The sequence below is a fragment of the Dermochelys coriacea genome, chromosome 7, assembly GCF_009764565.3.
Source record: "Dermochelys coriacea isolate rDerCor1 chromosome 7, rDerCor1.pri.v4, whole genome shotgun sequence".
In the NCBI taxonomy this organism is placed as follows: domain Eukaryota; kingdom Metazoa; phylum Chordata; order Testudines; family Dermochelyidae; genus Dermochelys; species Dermochelys coriacea.
Genome location: NC_050074.1, coordinates 17,933,356 through 17,947,181, shown reverse-complemented (window position 1 = coordinate 17,947,181; position 13,826 = coordinate 17,933,356). Strand labels below are relative to the sequence as shown.

General features: G+C 42.3%; 1 protein-coding gene across 5 annotated transcripts in view; it reads left to right on the top strand.

The window, feature by feature from the left end:
• Positions 1–13,558, top strand: part of SSUH2 (ssu-2 homolog) — a 47,439-nt gene extending 33,881 nt beyond the window's left edge. For 3 of the 5 annotated variants that reach the window (XM_043518262.1, XM_043518260.1, XM_043518259.1), the window contains exons 9-12: positions 1,980–2,075; positions 3,888–3,993; positions 5,046–5,153; positions 12,673–13,558. In XM_043518262.1, the coding sequence (XP_043374197.1) occupies positions 1,980–2,075; positions 3,888–3,993; positions 5,046–5,153; positions 12,673–12,819 (457 nt within the window). In that variant the 3' untranslated portion in view covers positions 12,820–13,558. Of the gene's footprint in view, positions 1–1,979; positions 2,076–3,887; positions 3,994–5,045; positions 5,154–5,965; positions 8,181–12,672 lie in introns of those variants that run through there. The other 2 variants (XM_038410707.2, XM_043518261.1) reach the window with 2 other exon arrangements.
• Positions 13,559–13,826: the final 268 nt, after the last annotated feature.

Genomic DNA, 13,826 nt, shown 5'->3' with positions numbered 1-13,826 from the left:
GATAAAGAACGGATGTTGTTTGAACACCAGCAAACATACACTGCAATGCTTTGTTCTACAATGATTCCCGAGTACGTGCTACTGGCCTAGAGTGGTAAAGTGTCCTACCATGGTGGATGGAATAAGGCTGCCCTCCCCAGAAACCTTTTGCAAAGGCTTTGGGAGTATATCCAGGAGAGCCACGAATGCCAGGGCAAATTAATCATTAAACATGCTGGCTTTTAAACCTTTTATAGTATATTAAAAAGGTACACTCACCAGAGGTCCATTCTCCGCCTGGTGGGTCCGGGAGGCAGCCTTGGTTGGGTTCAGGGGGTACTGGCTCCAGGTCCAGGGTGAGAAACAGTTCCTGGCTGTCGGGAAAACTGGTTTCTCTGCTTGTTTGCTGTGAGCTATCTACAGCCTCCTCATCATCGTCTTCTTCGTAGCCAAAAACTGCTTCCGTGTTGCCTCCATCTCCGTTGAAGGAGTCAAACAAAACAGCTGGGGTAGTGGTAGCTGAACCCCCTAAAATGTCATGCAGCTCATCATAGAAGCAGCATGTTTGGGGCTCTGACACAGTGCCTGTTCACCTCTCTGGTTTTCTGGTAGGCTTGCCTCAGCTCCTTAAGTTTCACGTGGCACTGCTTCGGGTCCCTGTTATTGCCTCTGTCCTTCATGCCCAGGGAGATTTTCACAAATGTTTTGGCATTTCGAAAACTGGAACCTAGTTCTGATAGCACGGATTCCTCTCCCCATACAGTGATCAGATCCCATACCTCCTATTCGGTCCATGCTGGAGCTCTTTTGCGATTCTGGGACTCCATCATTGTCACCTCTGCTGATGAGCTCTGCATGGTCACCTGCAGCTTGCCACACTGGCCAAAGAGGAAATTGAAATTCAAAAGTTCGCAGGCCTTTTCCTGTCTACCTGGTCAGTGCATCTGAGTTGAGAGTGCTGTCCAGAGCGGTTGCAATGGAGCACTCTGGGATAGCTCCCGGAGGCCTATACCATCTAATTGCATCCACAGTACCCCATATTCAACCCAGCAAAACCGATTTCAGCGCTAATCCCCTTGTCGGGGGTGGAGTAAGGAAATCGATTTTAAGAGCCCTTTAAGTCAAAAAAAAGGGCTTTGTCATGTGGACGGGTGCAGGGTTACATCGATTTAATGCTGCTAAGTTCGACCTGAACGCCTAGTGTAGACCAGGGCTAAGATAACCTTGCTGGCATCTGACCAAAATGACCAATGATGAGACAAGATACTTTCAAAGCTGGAGGTGGGGGAAAACAAAGGGTACTCTCTGTCTGTGGGATGTTTTTGCAGGGACCAGAGCAGGAATCCAGGTCAGACCTCCTGTAAAGAGTTAGTAAGCAATCTAGTTAGATATGAGTTAGATTCTGCTTTCTTTAAATGGCTGATAAAATAAGCTGTGCTGAATGGAATGTAGATTCCTGTTTTTGTGTCTTTTTGTAACTTAAGGTTTTGCCTAAAGAGATTCTCTATGTTTTTAATCTGATTACCCTGTAAGGTATTTACCATCCTGATTTTACAGAGGTGATTCTTTTTCTTTAATTAAAATTATCTTTTAAGAATCTGATTGTTTGTTTGTTTTTTCATTGTTCTTAAGATCCAAGGGTCTGTGTTCACCTATGCAAATTGGTGTGGATTTTTATGAAGTCTTCCCCAGGAAAGGGGGTGTAGTGCTTTGGGGGAGGGGGATATTTTGGGGGGGAGATGTTTCCAAGTGGGCACTTCCCCTGTTCTTTGTGTAACACTTTAGTGGTGGCAGCTTTTAACCTAAGCTGGTAAGAATAAGCTTAAGGGGGTTTTCTTGCAGGTCCCCTCATCTGTACCCTAGAGTTCAGAGTGGGGAAGGAACCTTGACAAAACCAAACAACACTGAAAACATTGTAGGGGCTGAGTCTCAAGATCTCTCAAATGTTTAACTTGAATCATTTAACTGCTATCGAAACAAACCTTTATTTTTGCCTCTAAAAGGTGCAGCACCTGTTCTGGGCGGGGAAACAAAACCTGTATGACATGCCAGGGAGAGAAAAAGCTCTTACATTTCATACAGCTGAAAATAACCTGGTAAGTAGGGTGGGTAGAATGTTGTAGTTATTATATGTAGTACAGCAACACTTTGAGGTTCCAGCCAAGATGGGGCCCCATTATGCAAGATAGGTAATAAGAGCTAGATGCAGATAAAAAGACTTATTTATTACCATTCTATAGATAGGGAACTGAGGTGCACAGGCCCAACTCCAACTCTCATTGAAGTCAGTGGGAGTCTTTCCATTGATTTTTGTGGGAGATGGATTGGGTCTAGAGAGATAAGTGACTTACCCAAGGTCAGAAAGGAAGTCTGTGGCAGAGTAAGAAATGGAACACAGGAACTCTGGAGTTGAACCAAAAGACCAGCTTTCTTGCCTGTAATCAGATGCATCTCACAATTGGAAGCATCTCTTTTGTGCAGAGAGTGAAATGAATGATCAAGTCCGAGTTAATGGTAGGTTGGCAGCCAGAGCAGAATGGATGATGTTAGCACTCTGCTATTAATGCTTGCTTGAGTGGTTCAGTGCCCATTGTGACATCTGAGTCTAGCAGCTGAACCCCAGTTACCAGGGTTTATGCTACAGAAAAAGGCTGGTTCCCTCTGTTGTGGCTCCAGCATTAACACTTTTAATTTGGTAGCTTTGGAGTAAGAGGTAACAGAAGGGTCTAACAGAATCTCAGGTTGTAAGCTTTTGTTCCACTTTAAAAGTCACACATTGCCTGCTGACCCACATCCCAAAATACTTTCTAGTGGATGCCCAAGCTCCACCGTTTTAAGATCTTTGCTTCTCAAAAATTCATGTCAGTTCATCCTTTAAATCAGGAATTGCCACCAAGTGGTGCCAATAGTTTTTATGAAATGCACACCAGACTGCTGAAGAAAAGGACTGAGACCCTGAGCTGGGAAGCTCTATTTTCTAATCACTAAATCCTCAACACATGCATTCCTTCAGGCAATGGAATGACATAGTAAGGCATATTATAATATTGTATACACATGAGATATAGGTATGTCTACTCTTGGAGCTGGGGATATGATTCCCTGCTCACGCAGACGTACTTGTGCTAGCTCTTGCTGACTAGTGACCTAAAAATAATAGTGTAGCCTGGGGTCTCATGGGCAACAGCGAGTGGCAGCTTGGGCTAGCTGTGCCCATGTATGTACCTGTGGGGTTCAGACGGGTTTGTACTTGGCACGGCTAGCCTGCTGCTCGCTGTTGCCTTTGATACCCAGCCACACTACTATTCTTAATGTGCTAGTTTGATGAGAGCTAGCAAAAGTATGTCTCCCCACTACCTCCACGTGTAGAGAGATCCAGATACAACAGTGATGGGAAACCTGTGGCCTACAGGCCACACATGGCCCGTCGGGGTAATCCGCTGGTGGGCCGCAAGACAGTTTGTTTACATTGACCATCTGCAGGCATGGCTGCCCGCAGGTTGCCCACCACTGATATATCCAATAGAATTGTGTAACTTCTTTTGAAGTCTTCCTTATTTAGTAACCAAGCCTTTATCTTGTAAGCCATAGCGCAAAATAATTAATTATAATAGAAACATGGCTTCTGATGGAGGATATACAGCTGAACCTGCAATAGTAAAATAATAGGTTTATAAGTCATCTTGAAAACTGTAAGGTAGCCTGTTAACCATGAAGTCCTAGTTTCAGGATCTTTTAATGCAAGAGTCATCCATGGCATAAAAGCATTTGAGATTGTTAAGAAAAGAGGTTGTTGCAGAAGAGTACAAAAGTTGCAAAGAGGGAATATTGTCCTCAAATCAGGAAGCATTAGAGCCTTACTCAAGCGTTTTGAAACAGTTTAGTGTATGACGCTTTTTCTCTCCCAGGAAGAACAAAGTGTTTGAATTTGTTTCTGAGCACCAGCTGAACTTTCCAGGAGAGCTGCTCAGTAAAGTCAATGGAGAGAATGTATTTAAAGATGAAAATATTCTGGTGAGTAAAACTTAGGACTGGAGGAAATTAGTGATTGTTCCTACCTAACACCCATTTCTGAACTTTCTTCCACTTTACCACAAGTCAGCTTTAGTGCAGAGTGGACTTGAGTTAAAATAACTACGAGCTCCGCAAACCACTAACCAACTGTAAATTAGCTGAATTCTTTATATTATTTATTTGTATTGTTAGCCATGGCCCAGGGCTCCATTGTGCTAGGCACAGTTCAAACACGTAACTGAGCAGAGTCCCTGCCCCAAAATGCTTACAGTTTAACTAAGCCTGTCATGTCAGTAGTAAAGATCCTGCAATCAGAATTTAGTTCAGGGATGTGTGAGGCAGAATAGAACCCAGTTCACTATCCCAGAGCTGTATTGCCTCTGAAGTCCTAAGCGTACATCACTCACAGGTGTCTAGGAAACAGTTATGTTCATGACATAGCTAGATTTTTTTTTAAATGTCTATCCAAAGGTCAAGGGACATGAACAAATCATTCTGAAAAAAAATCCATTCAGATTTTCATTTGGCTGATTGACCAGATCAGTGATCCTTCCCAATGCACAGAACCAGTACTTCTTCCATAAATCATCAACACACTGAGACAAAGCCATGGTGAGAGAATGAGGCTTTGCAACAAGCCTTCAAAATCCAGAAGACTAGTGGGATTCTGTTGGAACAAGAAGGGGGTGAATTCCATAACGGAAATCCTTTCTATGGAATTACCACCTTGGCACTGGAATCTGGGGCTTCTCAATTAAAGAACATCAGCTGATCTCAGCTGCTGTGGTACTGCATGAGAAGAGTGTTAGCCTTTAAGTCAGAAGATGCCATCTTTACACTGTCACTTTTCCAGCCACCATTACATTTTGAGGTCTGTAATGTTATGGTAAAATGGATATAAATCCGTATCCACGATTTCACTATTTAAGGACATTCAATAGGTTTTCATTGTGCTGTAGCTGGCTTCTTGCATGTGTTCACAGGATGGCAAACCAGATAGTTTGTGCCATGCAGGTTGGGTTTTTATTCCTTTTTTTTTTTTTAAATTTCAGGTGTATCCCATCATTGACTTCCCTATACCACAGATCTCCCTAGCCTCACAGAGAGCCATCATGGAGCATAATGCAGCATTCGCCACATCATCACGCATTCTACAGCAGGTAAGCAGGGAAGCCAGATAGTAGGACCAAGGGTAGAAGGTGTGGAGATCTGATTCTTACTCATGCAAAAAGAAAAGGAGTACTTGTGGCACCTTAGAGACTAACAAATTTATTAGAGCATAAGCTTTCGTGAGCTACAGCTCACTTCATCGGATGCATTTCTCACGAAAGCTTATGCTCTAATAAATTTGTTTGTCTCTAAGGTGCCACAAGTACTCCTTTTCTTTTTGCAAATACAGACTAACACGGCTGCTACTCTGAAACCTTACTCATGCAAGGCAAGGCTGTGGAATTTAGAGCCTGATCCAACCATGCCCTGACAGCAATGGGAGTCAAAGGATCAGGTTCTTAGCCAGTAGCCCATATTGTAGGTTACACTTACAAGATTGGAGTCTGTATCCTGAAATGCAGAGACCGAAAAGGACTTAGGGTAATGGTACATAACCAGCTGAATATAAGCTCCCAGTGTAATGCTGTAACTAAGAGGGAAAATGTGATCCTTGGAGTACAAGCTGGGGACAATCAAGTAGGTATGTGGTATTACCTCTTTACTTGGCATTAGCCAGCCCATTACCGGAATATACTGTCAAATTCTGGTGTCACACTTCAAAAAGGCAGCTAAAAATTGAAAAGGGTTCAGAAGAGTGCTACAAAAATGATTTGAGATCTGGAAAACATGCCTTACAGTGAGGGACTTAAGAAGCTCAATCTATTTAGTTTCTCCAAGACAAGATTAAGAGGTGACTTGAGCATGGTCTACAAGTATCCACCTGGCGAAGAGATTTCTGACAGTAGATGGCTCTTTAATCCAGTAGAAAAAGGCACAATGAGATCCAGTGGCTGGAAGAGAAGCTGGATAAATTTAGACAAGAAATAAGTACGCATCTTTAATAACTAGAAAAATTAACCACTGGAACAATTTACCTAGGGATGAATTCTCCAACACTCCAAGTCTTTAAATCAAGACTGGATCTCTTTCTAAAAGATATGCTACAGCCAAACAAGTTATGGGTTAGATGCAGGAATTGCTGGGTGGGGTTTATCACCTGTTCTGCAGAAAGTCAGATTAGATGATCATAATGGTCCTTGCTAGCCTTAAAATACATTAATTTATTGTCAAGTGGCAAGAAGCTAGGCTACTCCAAGGGGGTCCTGAGATATTATCCCTCTCCAGGACCTAGGGAAAGGGACACACTGCACTATCTCATTGCTTCACTCTTCATGGCCAGCTAGCTCTGCAGGCCAGTGTCCCCATATAGGGATGGGAAGGTGGGGAGAGAGGAAAGAGAGCAGGTGGTGCCAAGACTCTGCCCTCTTTGGAGCAATTTAAATCCCTGGGACTATGCATGGGGAGATAGCCCTGTACTTCCCTGAGAGCAGGGGCTGCACAATTGCCCTTGGCCTCTGAGTGGATGATGAGGGAAGGCTCTTTGTGCCCCTCCCCAACTTGGAGTCAGAAACAGGAGCAATCTAGTCCTAAGGCATCAAAAGTTGGGCAGCCAAAACCACTGGTCACTCCTGATAATTTTGGATTGTGTTTATTTCATTAGATGTATTCATGGAATTGATTAAAACCAGTGATGTTGGGGGAGGATGTTAGATTTTAATTACTAGGTTAGTAATTTAAGAGCAATATTTTTGAGCAGATTTATAGCCTGATATCTTTAAAAATCAGAATTAAATCCTAGGGGAAATAATGGCTCTTGGTTCTAAAGACAAGAGAAACTTCTTTCCCCTTTTCCAAACAAAGTCACTGCCAATAAATTCTTTATTCTCCCAGGTTAATATCCTAGCAGTTAATTTTGCATAACCATTATGTTCCATCGAGTCACATCTATTGCCTTCATTAGGTTGCAAATGCTAAATTATAGCTGGTACATACTGCCTTTTCCCTCGGGAAAGAGAAAAATGCCACCTTAAAAAAGAAAAGTAAATTAAGAGACCAAAATAAGCTAACGGGGCAATGGTTTGATTTTCCATATGGTCTGTCAATCTAAAATCACCTCTTTGGCAAGCTCATGCTTTCCAAATTAATTCCAGGTGATAATTCTCACTATCAAAAGCAGTTTGTTCACTAGATTGGCACACACCATCCAAAAGCCTCCTCTAGCTGCCTGGGAAAGCAGGTGTCGAGAAGCTCTTCCAGTGCCAAATCTCCCAGACCATGTGTTGTTTACTTAGGTCTGAGCTGCGTCCTGCCAGCTCATTCCTCACTACTTAATTCTTTGCACCCTCCACTTGCTCTTGGCTAAAGTTCTACCACTTAATAATAAGCATCTTTTGGAAGAAAAGAGGAGAAACACCTCTTACTGCATATTTGCTTGGCTGCTGGCATTCCAGCTTTTTATGAAGTTGGCCATATGATGGAGGTAAATATTGTGCCCATAAATTTTCTGTAGGCTCAGCGTGACTACAGTCTGGCGGCTTTCACTTGCTTCATTTAGTTGTGTTTAGAACACTGACCTTCTGTGTAATTGTAACACGTCAGGGTGGGCAACTGAGGATCATTACATAATGAGAGCAGGAGATTATTACTTAATCTACCACAGCTATTGCATTTCTCCTCTGCCTTTTTAGTTTATACTAAACTAGATCCCAGTTGCATTAGCTTTGCTTCAGCACTGGATGGCAGTGTCTTTTCATAATAAATGCTACCAGTGGAGCTGTACACCTTTGCAAGTCTTAATGGAACTAAAGAAAGAGAATTATGTATTCAAATGGTTTGATTGAATGCGTGCTTTCAAAACACTACAGAACAGCGAACAGGCATTTAACCTGAGGTGTTAGCTTCCTGTGCAGACCTTTTTCTGGCATGGTCCCTCATTGAAATATTTGCACTTGATTAGTTATTTCTAGCTGTTGAAACACATTTGTCCCCCAAACAGGATTTTGTTCCAGGTAATTCTCTAATTGGCATGTGATTTATCTGCAGCTTTCTGCACAGAGACTCAAAATGTTTTACATGGTGTGAGTGGGTTGGGATTACTATACCCACTTCACAGATGTGCAAACTGATGTACAGAATTGTTAAGTGAACTGTCCAAGGCCATGCAGCTAGTTGGGATGAGTCAGCAGGGGCTAGCATGGCAAATCTGCTGATGATGAATCTGTGTCTGCTCTTTCACTCCTACTGGAGTATGAGGGAGTGATAGGGCGACCAGAAGATGCAATTGGGCAGAGTGTGGGACAGAGTCAGGGTGTCTCTGGCCCTGGAAAGAGTGTGGCGTTGAAGGCATTTGGGTGCAACAAGGAACCCATTAGTGACAGAGTCTTAGCAGCTGAAGTACGTACAGTGCTTATCTCAGTTGCGGTACAACTGGTGTCCTACCAGGGACTACGTCGGATGAGGTTGGTACCATGTCGCCCCAGAGACTCTCCAAAAGACAGACAGTCACACAGTTACTGACTGAGCTGTGAATAGAATCCAGGAGCCCAGCTCCCTGTTCTAGCCACTGGACCACACTGTCTCCTAAACCTCTTCCTCTCTGCGACAACTCATCCTTAGACCCATATTTCTATATGCTCCAAAAACAACTGATGGGCTCGTCTTTGCCTTTCTTAATGCTGCTTCTTCACTGACATGCTACCTTCCCAGGAAGATGCTGATCCTTGAAGAGGAACACCAAACATTTGCTGTCATTGTCTTTGAACTACTGTGGAAATGTTTTGTGAGGCCAGCATTTGAAGGGGACACAATAAATCTGCATTGGTGACACTTTCTGCCATAGAAGGCACCAAACTCCTAGAGGATGGTTTGTTTGTGATTCACAATCTTCTTGAGTTCCAGCAGAAGTGAAATGTACCCAAACATATTCTTGAGGCCCTTGTACGGGGTACAAGAATTTTGCAAGTTTCCTAAGAATTCTTCCATTAGGGGAACAGAGTGGCATGGAATTTATGGCAGTTCTGCGTTTCTGCCCCCAGTCCCTGTGTGCTTCTTCATGCTACAAGGGGCTATCCACAGGCCAGTACATCAAGAATCCACCCTCCAAAAAAAAAAAAGCAGGTTGCAAAGAGGGAAAGGTGGGTGGATTAATGCTAACAAGGTCAGCATTAAACTACACAAGAACTCTGCTGGGTTGCACAGTGGTAAGTATGATGCTGGGTTATAGGTAGGGTTGGGAAATAGGATACCATGTATGCAGCATGTCCGTTGTTTGCATCCTCCCCATCCACATATCTGGAAGCCCAGAGAGCCCTTGTGTCTTTTGGGTAAGAGAAAAAGAGAACAGTGCTACTGAGATATGCTTTCTTCTTCTAAACCAGGAGGGTAGGGATCCTGTAAACATCTCCCACTTATAGTCTATATAGCCCAGACAAGAGAGAGGAAGTATTATCTCCATGTCAAGGAACTGAGGCACAGATTGCGTGACTTGCTAAGGTCACATAGGAAGGCTGTGGCAGAGCCAGGATGTGAAGCCAAATCCCCTGAGTCCCTTAGCCCAGCACCTTAACTCAGAAGGATGATGTTGTGGCTATCTTGGGTACTTATATAGGCCCCATCTCCATAGTGTCTGAGCACCTCACAATCTTTAATGGGTTTATCCTTACAACATCCCTGTAAGGCAGTGCTATTATCCCCATTGTACAGATGGGGAAACTGAGGCACAGGGAGACTCTGTGACTTGCCCAAGGTCATACAGGAAGTCTGTAGCAGAGCACAGAATTTAACCCAGGTCTCCTGAGTTCCAGGCTAATGCACTAGCCATTGGCCCATCCTGCTTCTTTCTTTTATAAAAGATATGAGAAAAGAAAATCTGTCCCTAAGGGCAGGATGGTGAGATAAATATTGTATAATAGGTAGAAGGATGCCCTTCCCTGAATATAAAGGGGTCACTGTGAGCTTCCCATATAAAAAGACATCTAATGATTTAGTTTTATTAATAAACGGTAAATCACTACAGAAAAAGATTACCAAAGAAGTGTGTGTTCATACGCCACTCAGGTATCATACACTATATACAGTTAAAGTTTATGCCTAAATTCACTCTAGTAAAACTGAATCTGCATAATGGAGGATGAGCAATAAAACAAGGAAGAAACAAGTCTAAAAGCTCCATTAAATGTTGGGTCAGAAGAATAACAGGAATAATCCTTATTCCCTTTGCAAAAATATCTCTATGAAGTTTTGCAGATGCCCAGGGAGCTATAGTACTGGTATTTGGATGAGAAAAGAAACAGATGAAATAGGAACCAGTTGGAAATGGATTACAGACAAACTAAATCAAATGGAGAACTATAACCAGATATTGTAAACTGTATAAAGAAAAGGAGTACTTGTGGCACCTTAGAGACTAACAAATTTATTAGAGCATAAGCTTTCGTGAGCTACAGCTCACTTCATCGGATGCTAAATTTGTTAGTCTCTAAGGTGCCAGAAGTACTCCTTTTCTTTTTGTGAATACAGACTAACACGGCTGCTACTCTGAAACCTGTAAACTGTATATAAGTGAAAAGCAGGTAGATTATAATATGGTCTCTTTTTACACAAAATTTACTGTGCATTTTGAAACCACCCATCTAATTTTCTTTATGCTGTAGGAGCACTGTAAGTTAAAAAGAGCCTGAGCAACATTTTTTGGCTCTAAATCTGAACCTCCCCAACATTCAGGTGATCCTGGATTGGCGATCTTGATTTGGCACATTATTGAAAGACCCATGGATCCAAACTTTTTCAGAGTTTGGTTCTCATTAGAAAGGACCAAGACCTATTGAACCCTAAAACCTCTCCTCCCTGCAAAGGGAAAACATATTCCAATAAGAGACATGCCACATAGTAAAACATTTCAGTTTATTTTAGCCAAAAGGCTGATCCTGTAGTACAATGTTCCCCTCCCCCATTCAGAATAGGCGCTATCTAGGACAACTGTGTAGTAGTGGCTGATTCTTTAGTGTCTTCCATTGTAGAATATTTTATAGAAAGAAAATGGGTAGGTAGACTAGAAGTGAAGGTTTAAAAAGTTTAGCTGCTTTCTTCACATTGCCAAGGTAGAAATGTTCCTAACAATCTTTATTTGGGAGCAGGGGGACAGGGCTACATGGAATGGGGGCTGAAAAGAATCTGCAACTGTAATTTAATGGACCAAATTATGACTTTAAGGATGGCCTTCTCTAGGCAATCTCATTGTCTAAAAGCTTGTAATCTGTGGCTTTTACCATGCTGCTGCTGCTTATTGTCTATATGCGTCACTTTAAAAAAAGTCTTAGTACTCTTCCCATATGGAAAGTTCCGCAGACATTTTTCTGTGAGACCTGAGTAGAGACTGTCTCAGGATATTCACACTGTGGGCTGGAGATTAGACTTCTGTACTCTTTTACCCTAATCTTCCCCTCCCCACAAAAGCCAACCACTATCAACAACCCCCCACTCTCCTGAAACCAGGAAATGACTCTCAGTAATTGTTTGTGCATCCCGCATGTTAAAACATACTAGCCCCAACTCCTAGATAACCAAAAGAACCCATCAAAGGTTTTATATAGATAAACCCTTCACAGAAATCCAAACAGAGAGCCCTGCTCACCCAAAACTAAACTAACTCTACTTTTTTAGACTATAGGACTTGCTGCTACCCTCCCACTCAGCCTTCCTGATTATTGACCCGAGGGATCTCTTTTATAAATGAAGGTGAATAAGGAACTCACACCTGGGCCCTGGTTGACCAATGAAGAGCTCTAATTAGAGCTCTGTCAGTATCCTTTAGGGCATGGGACCCAGTTTAGACATTAACTCCCTGATTGCTGGCTTAGATGCAGACCTAGTTTCTGAAGCCATAAACATGTCTTTAATTTCCTTTAAACTGAAACTTTCCTGGAAGCTAAGGATTTATCTATCTACAAGTACTTAAATAGTTTTGTAACAAGGTTATGATTGACACGCTTATCTGCCCTGGTTACAGCAAGCACAGATGACTTGTACCCTCATGGCTTTTAACCAGAAAACCGTATGTCCACTGTTTACACATCTACTCAGACAAAGCTGCTGTACCATGTAGCTGTCCCATAGTGCCTTGCAGGGACAGAGAGGGAAAATTGCATCGACAGGAGATGTACCAGCAATATATGAATGTTTTCTGGGGTGTGTTACCACACACAGAGCTGTGACAATACAGGACTGGCTAACCTGTTTACACAGTGAAAGGATCACATTTACACAGCAAAATAACACTGTCATGACACGGTTACAGGAAGACAACTACATGCTGGCCTGGCCTAGGCACACAGTTAGCTCCCAGGATTACTGAGTATTAACCATGTCTTGTTTGTGAACAAGTCGAGCATGTCACAAAGTGGTTATAAACTCCCTGCCAATGTTCTAGTGTGCACAAGGCCGAAAGCTCCAAACACACAGGATAGTTTGTTGAAGAAGGGGGAAGAGCATTTGACAACTGATGTGGTGGCTGAAGGCATCTCTCTCTATCAGATGTCAGGCGTTTCTTTCTTCCTCTCAAGATGTGGCAAAAGGTGAGGCATCAGCCTTCCTTAATTAAGGCTTTTCATTTGCTTTTTTTTCTTTTCTCAGCGCCAGACTATTGAACTGATCCCCGTCACAGAAGTTCATTATCTGTACGCAGGGAAGACGTACCTATACTATGTTTATGGACTAGAAAACAAGGTGTATGCACTGGACTACCCAGAGAGGTACTGCTGTGGCTGCACCATCATATGATGGCAGTGGAATGCTTCTAGAGTTCTTCAGTTTGAAACAAACAATGGCTGCACTTACAATGGCAATATTAAGATCTGTAACTTCCTGTGGATGCACTGCCAGTGGGGTCAGCATCAGAGGAAGAAATAGCATAGCAGGACCTGGGTATTTTCATCACCGTGTCCGGCTCACAGTAGAGTTGGAAGACAGGATGGTAATAACTCCTGAGTCCTGTTTACTCTGCAGCTTTATCTAGTGCTACCACGGAACTGCATGGACCTAAAATTTCCAGTGTAGATGAAGTAAATGAAAAAAGAAAACAAACCCCACCAGGAGAGAGAGAATAAGGAACACAGCTCACATACACATCAATGCTATTCGCAGCTCAGAGCCTGATTCAGCCTCATTAGAGCCAATGGAAAGATCAGGCCTTCAGAAAAGTATTTCCACCTGAGGATGTTTTGGATTTTTTGTTTATTGCTGTAATGATTCACCGTTACAATGTTACATATTTTTAAGCCTTTTTTTACATTCAATGTTATGCTACTTATGATTGATGCATTCTCGCCTCTATTCTTTTATTTTCTTTGTTAGGATTTCCCTGAGCTACTACATATAACCCATAGTAACAGATAACATATTTCTATATATATATTAAATTATTAAATTTATTTTATTTTAAAATACCAACTAGAGTTTGCCTGACATGATAATACTTGTATAGAAGGTATCAGATAAGAATAAATAGCATTTTCAGGCACCCTGTACGTTGTGTGTGATGTTCTTGGCAGTCAGAGAGGAGGTGAAGAACATCGGGCCTATGGGCACGTCTAAGTGGAATTGTTTATTTAATTGTATGTATTTGTAGGGTGGAATTTTTAACTCTGTTCTCACTTAAGTCAATGCTGAAACTCTCAGCCATTAAAGATTATTGCTCTTCCTGAGAAACCAGCACATGCTCCCATGAGTAGCAGAAAAACCATGTTACTCAAATCCTGATGCGATTCCTATAATCTTGTGAGGGGTCA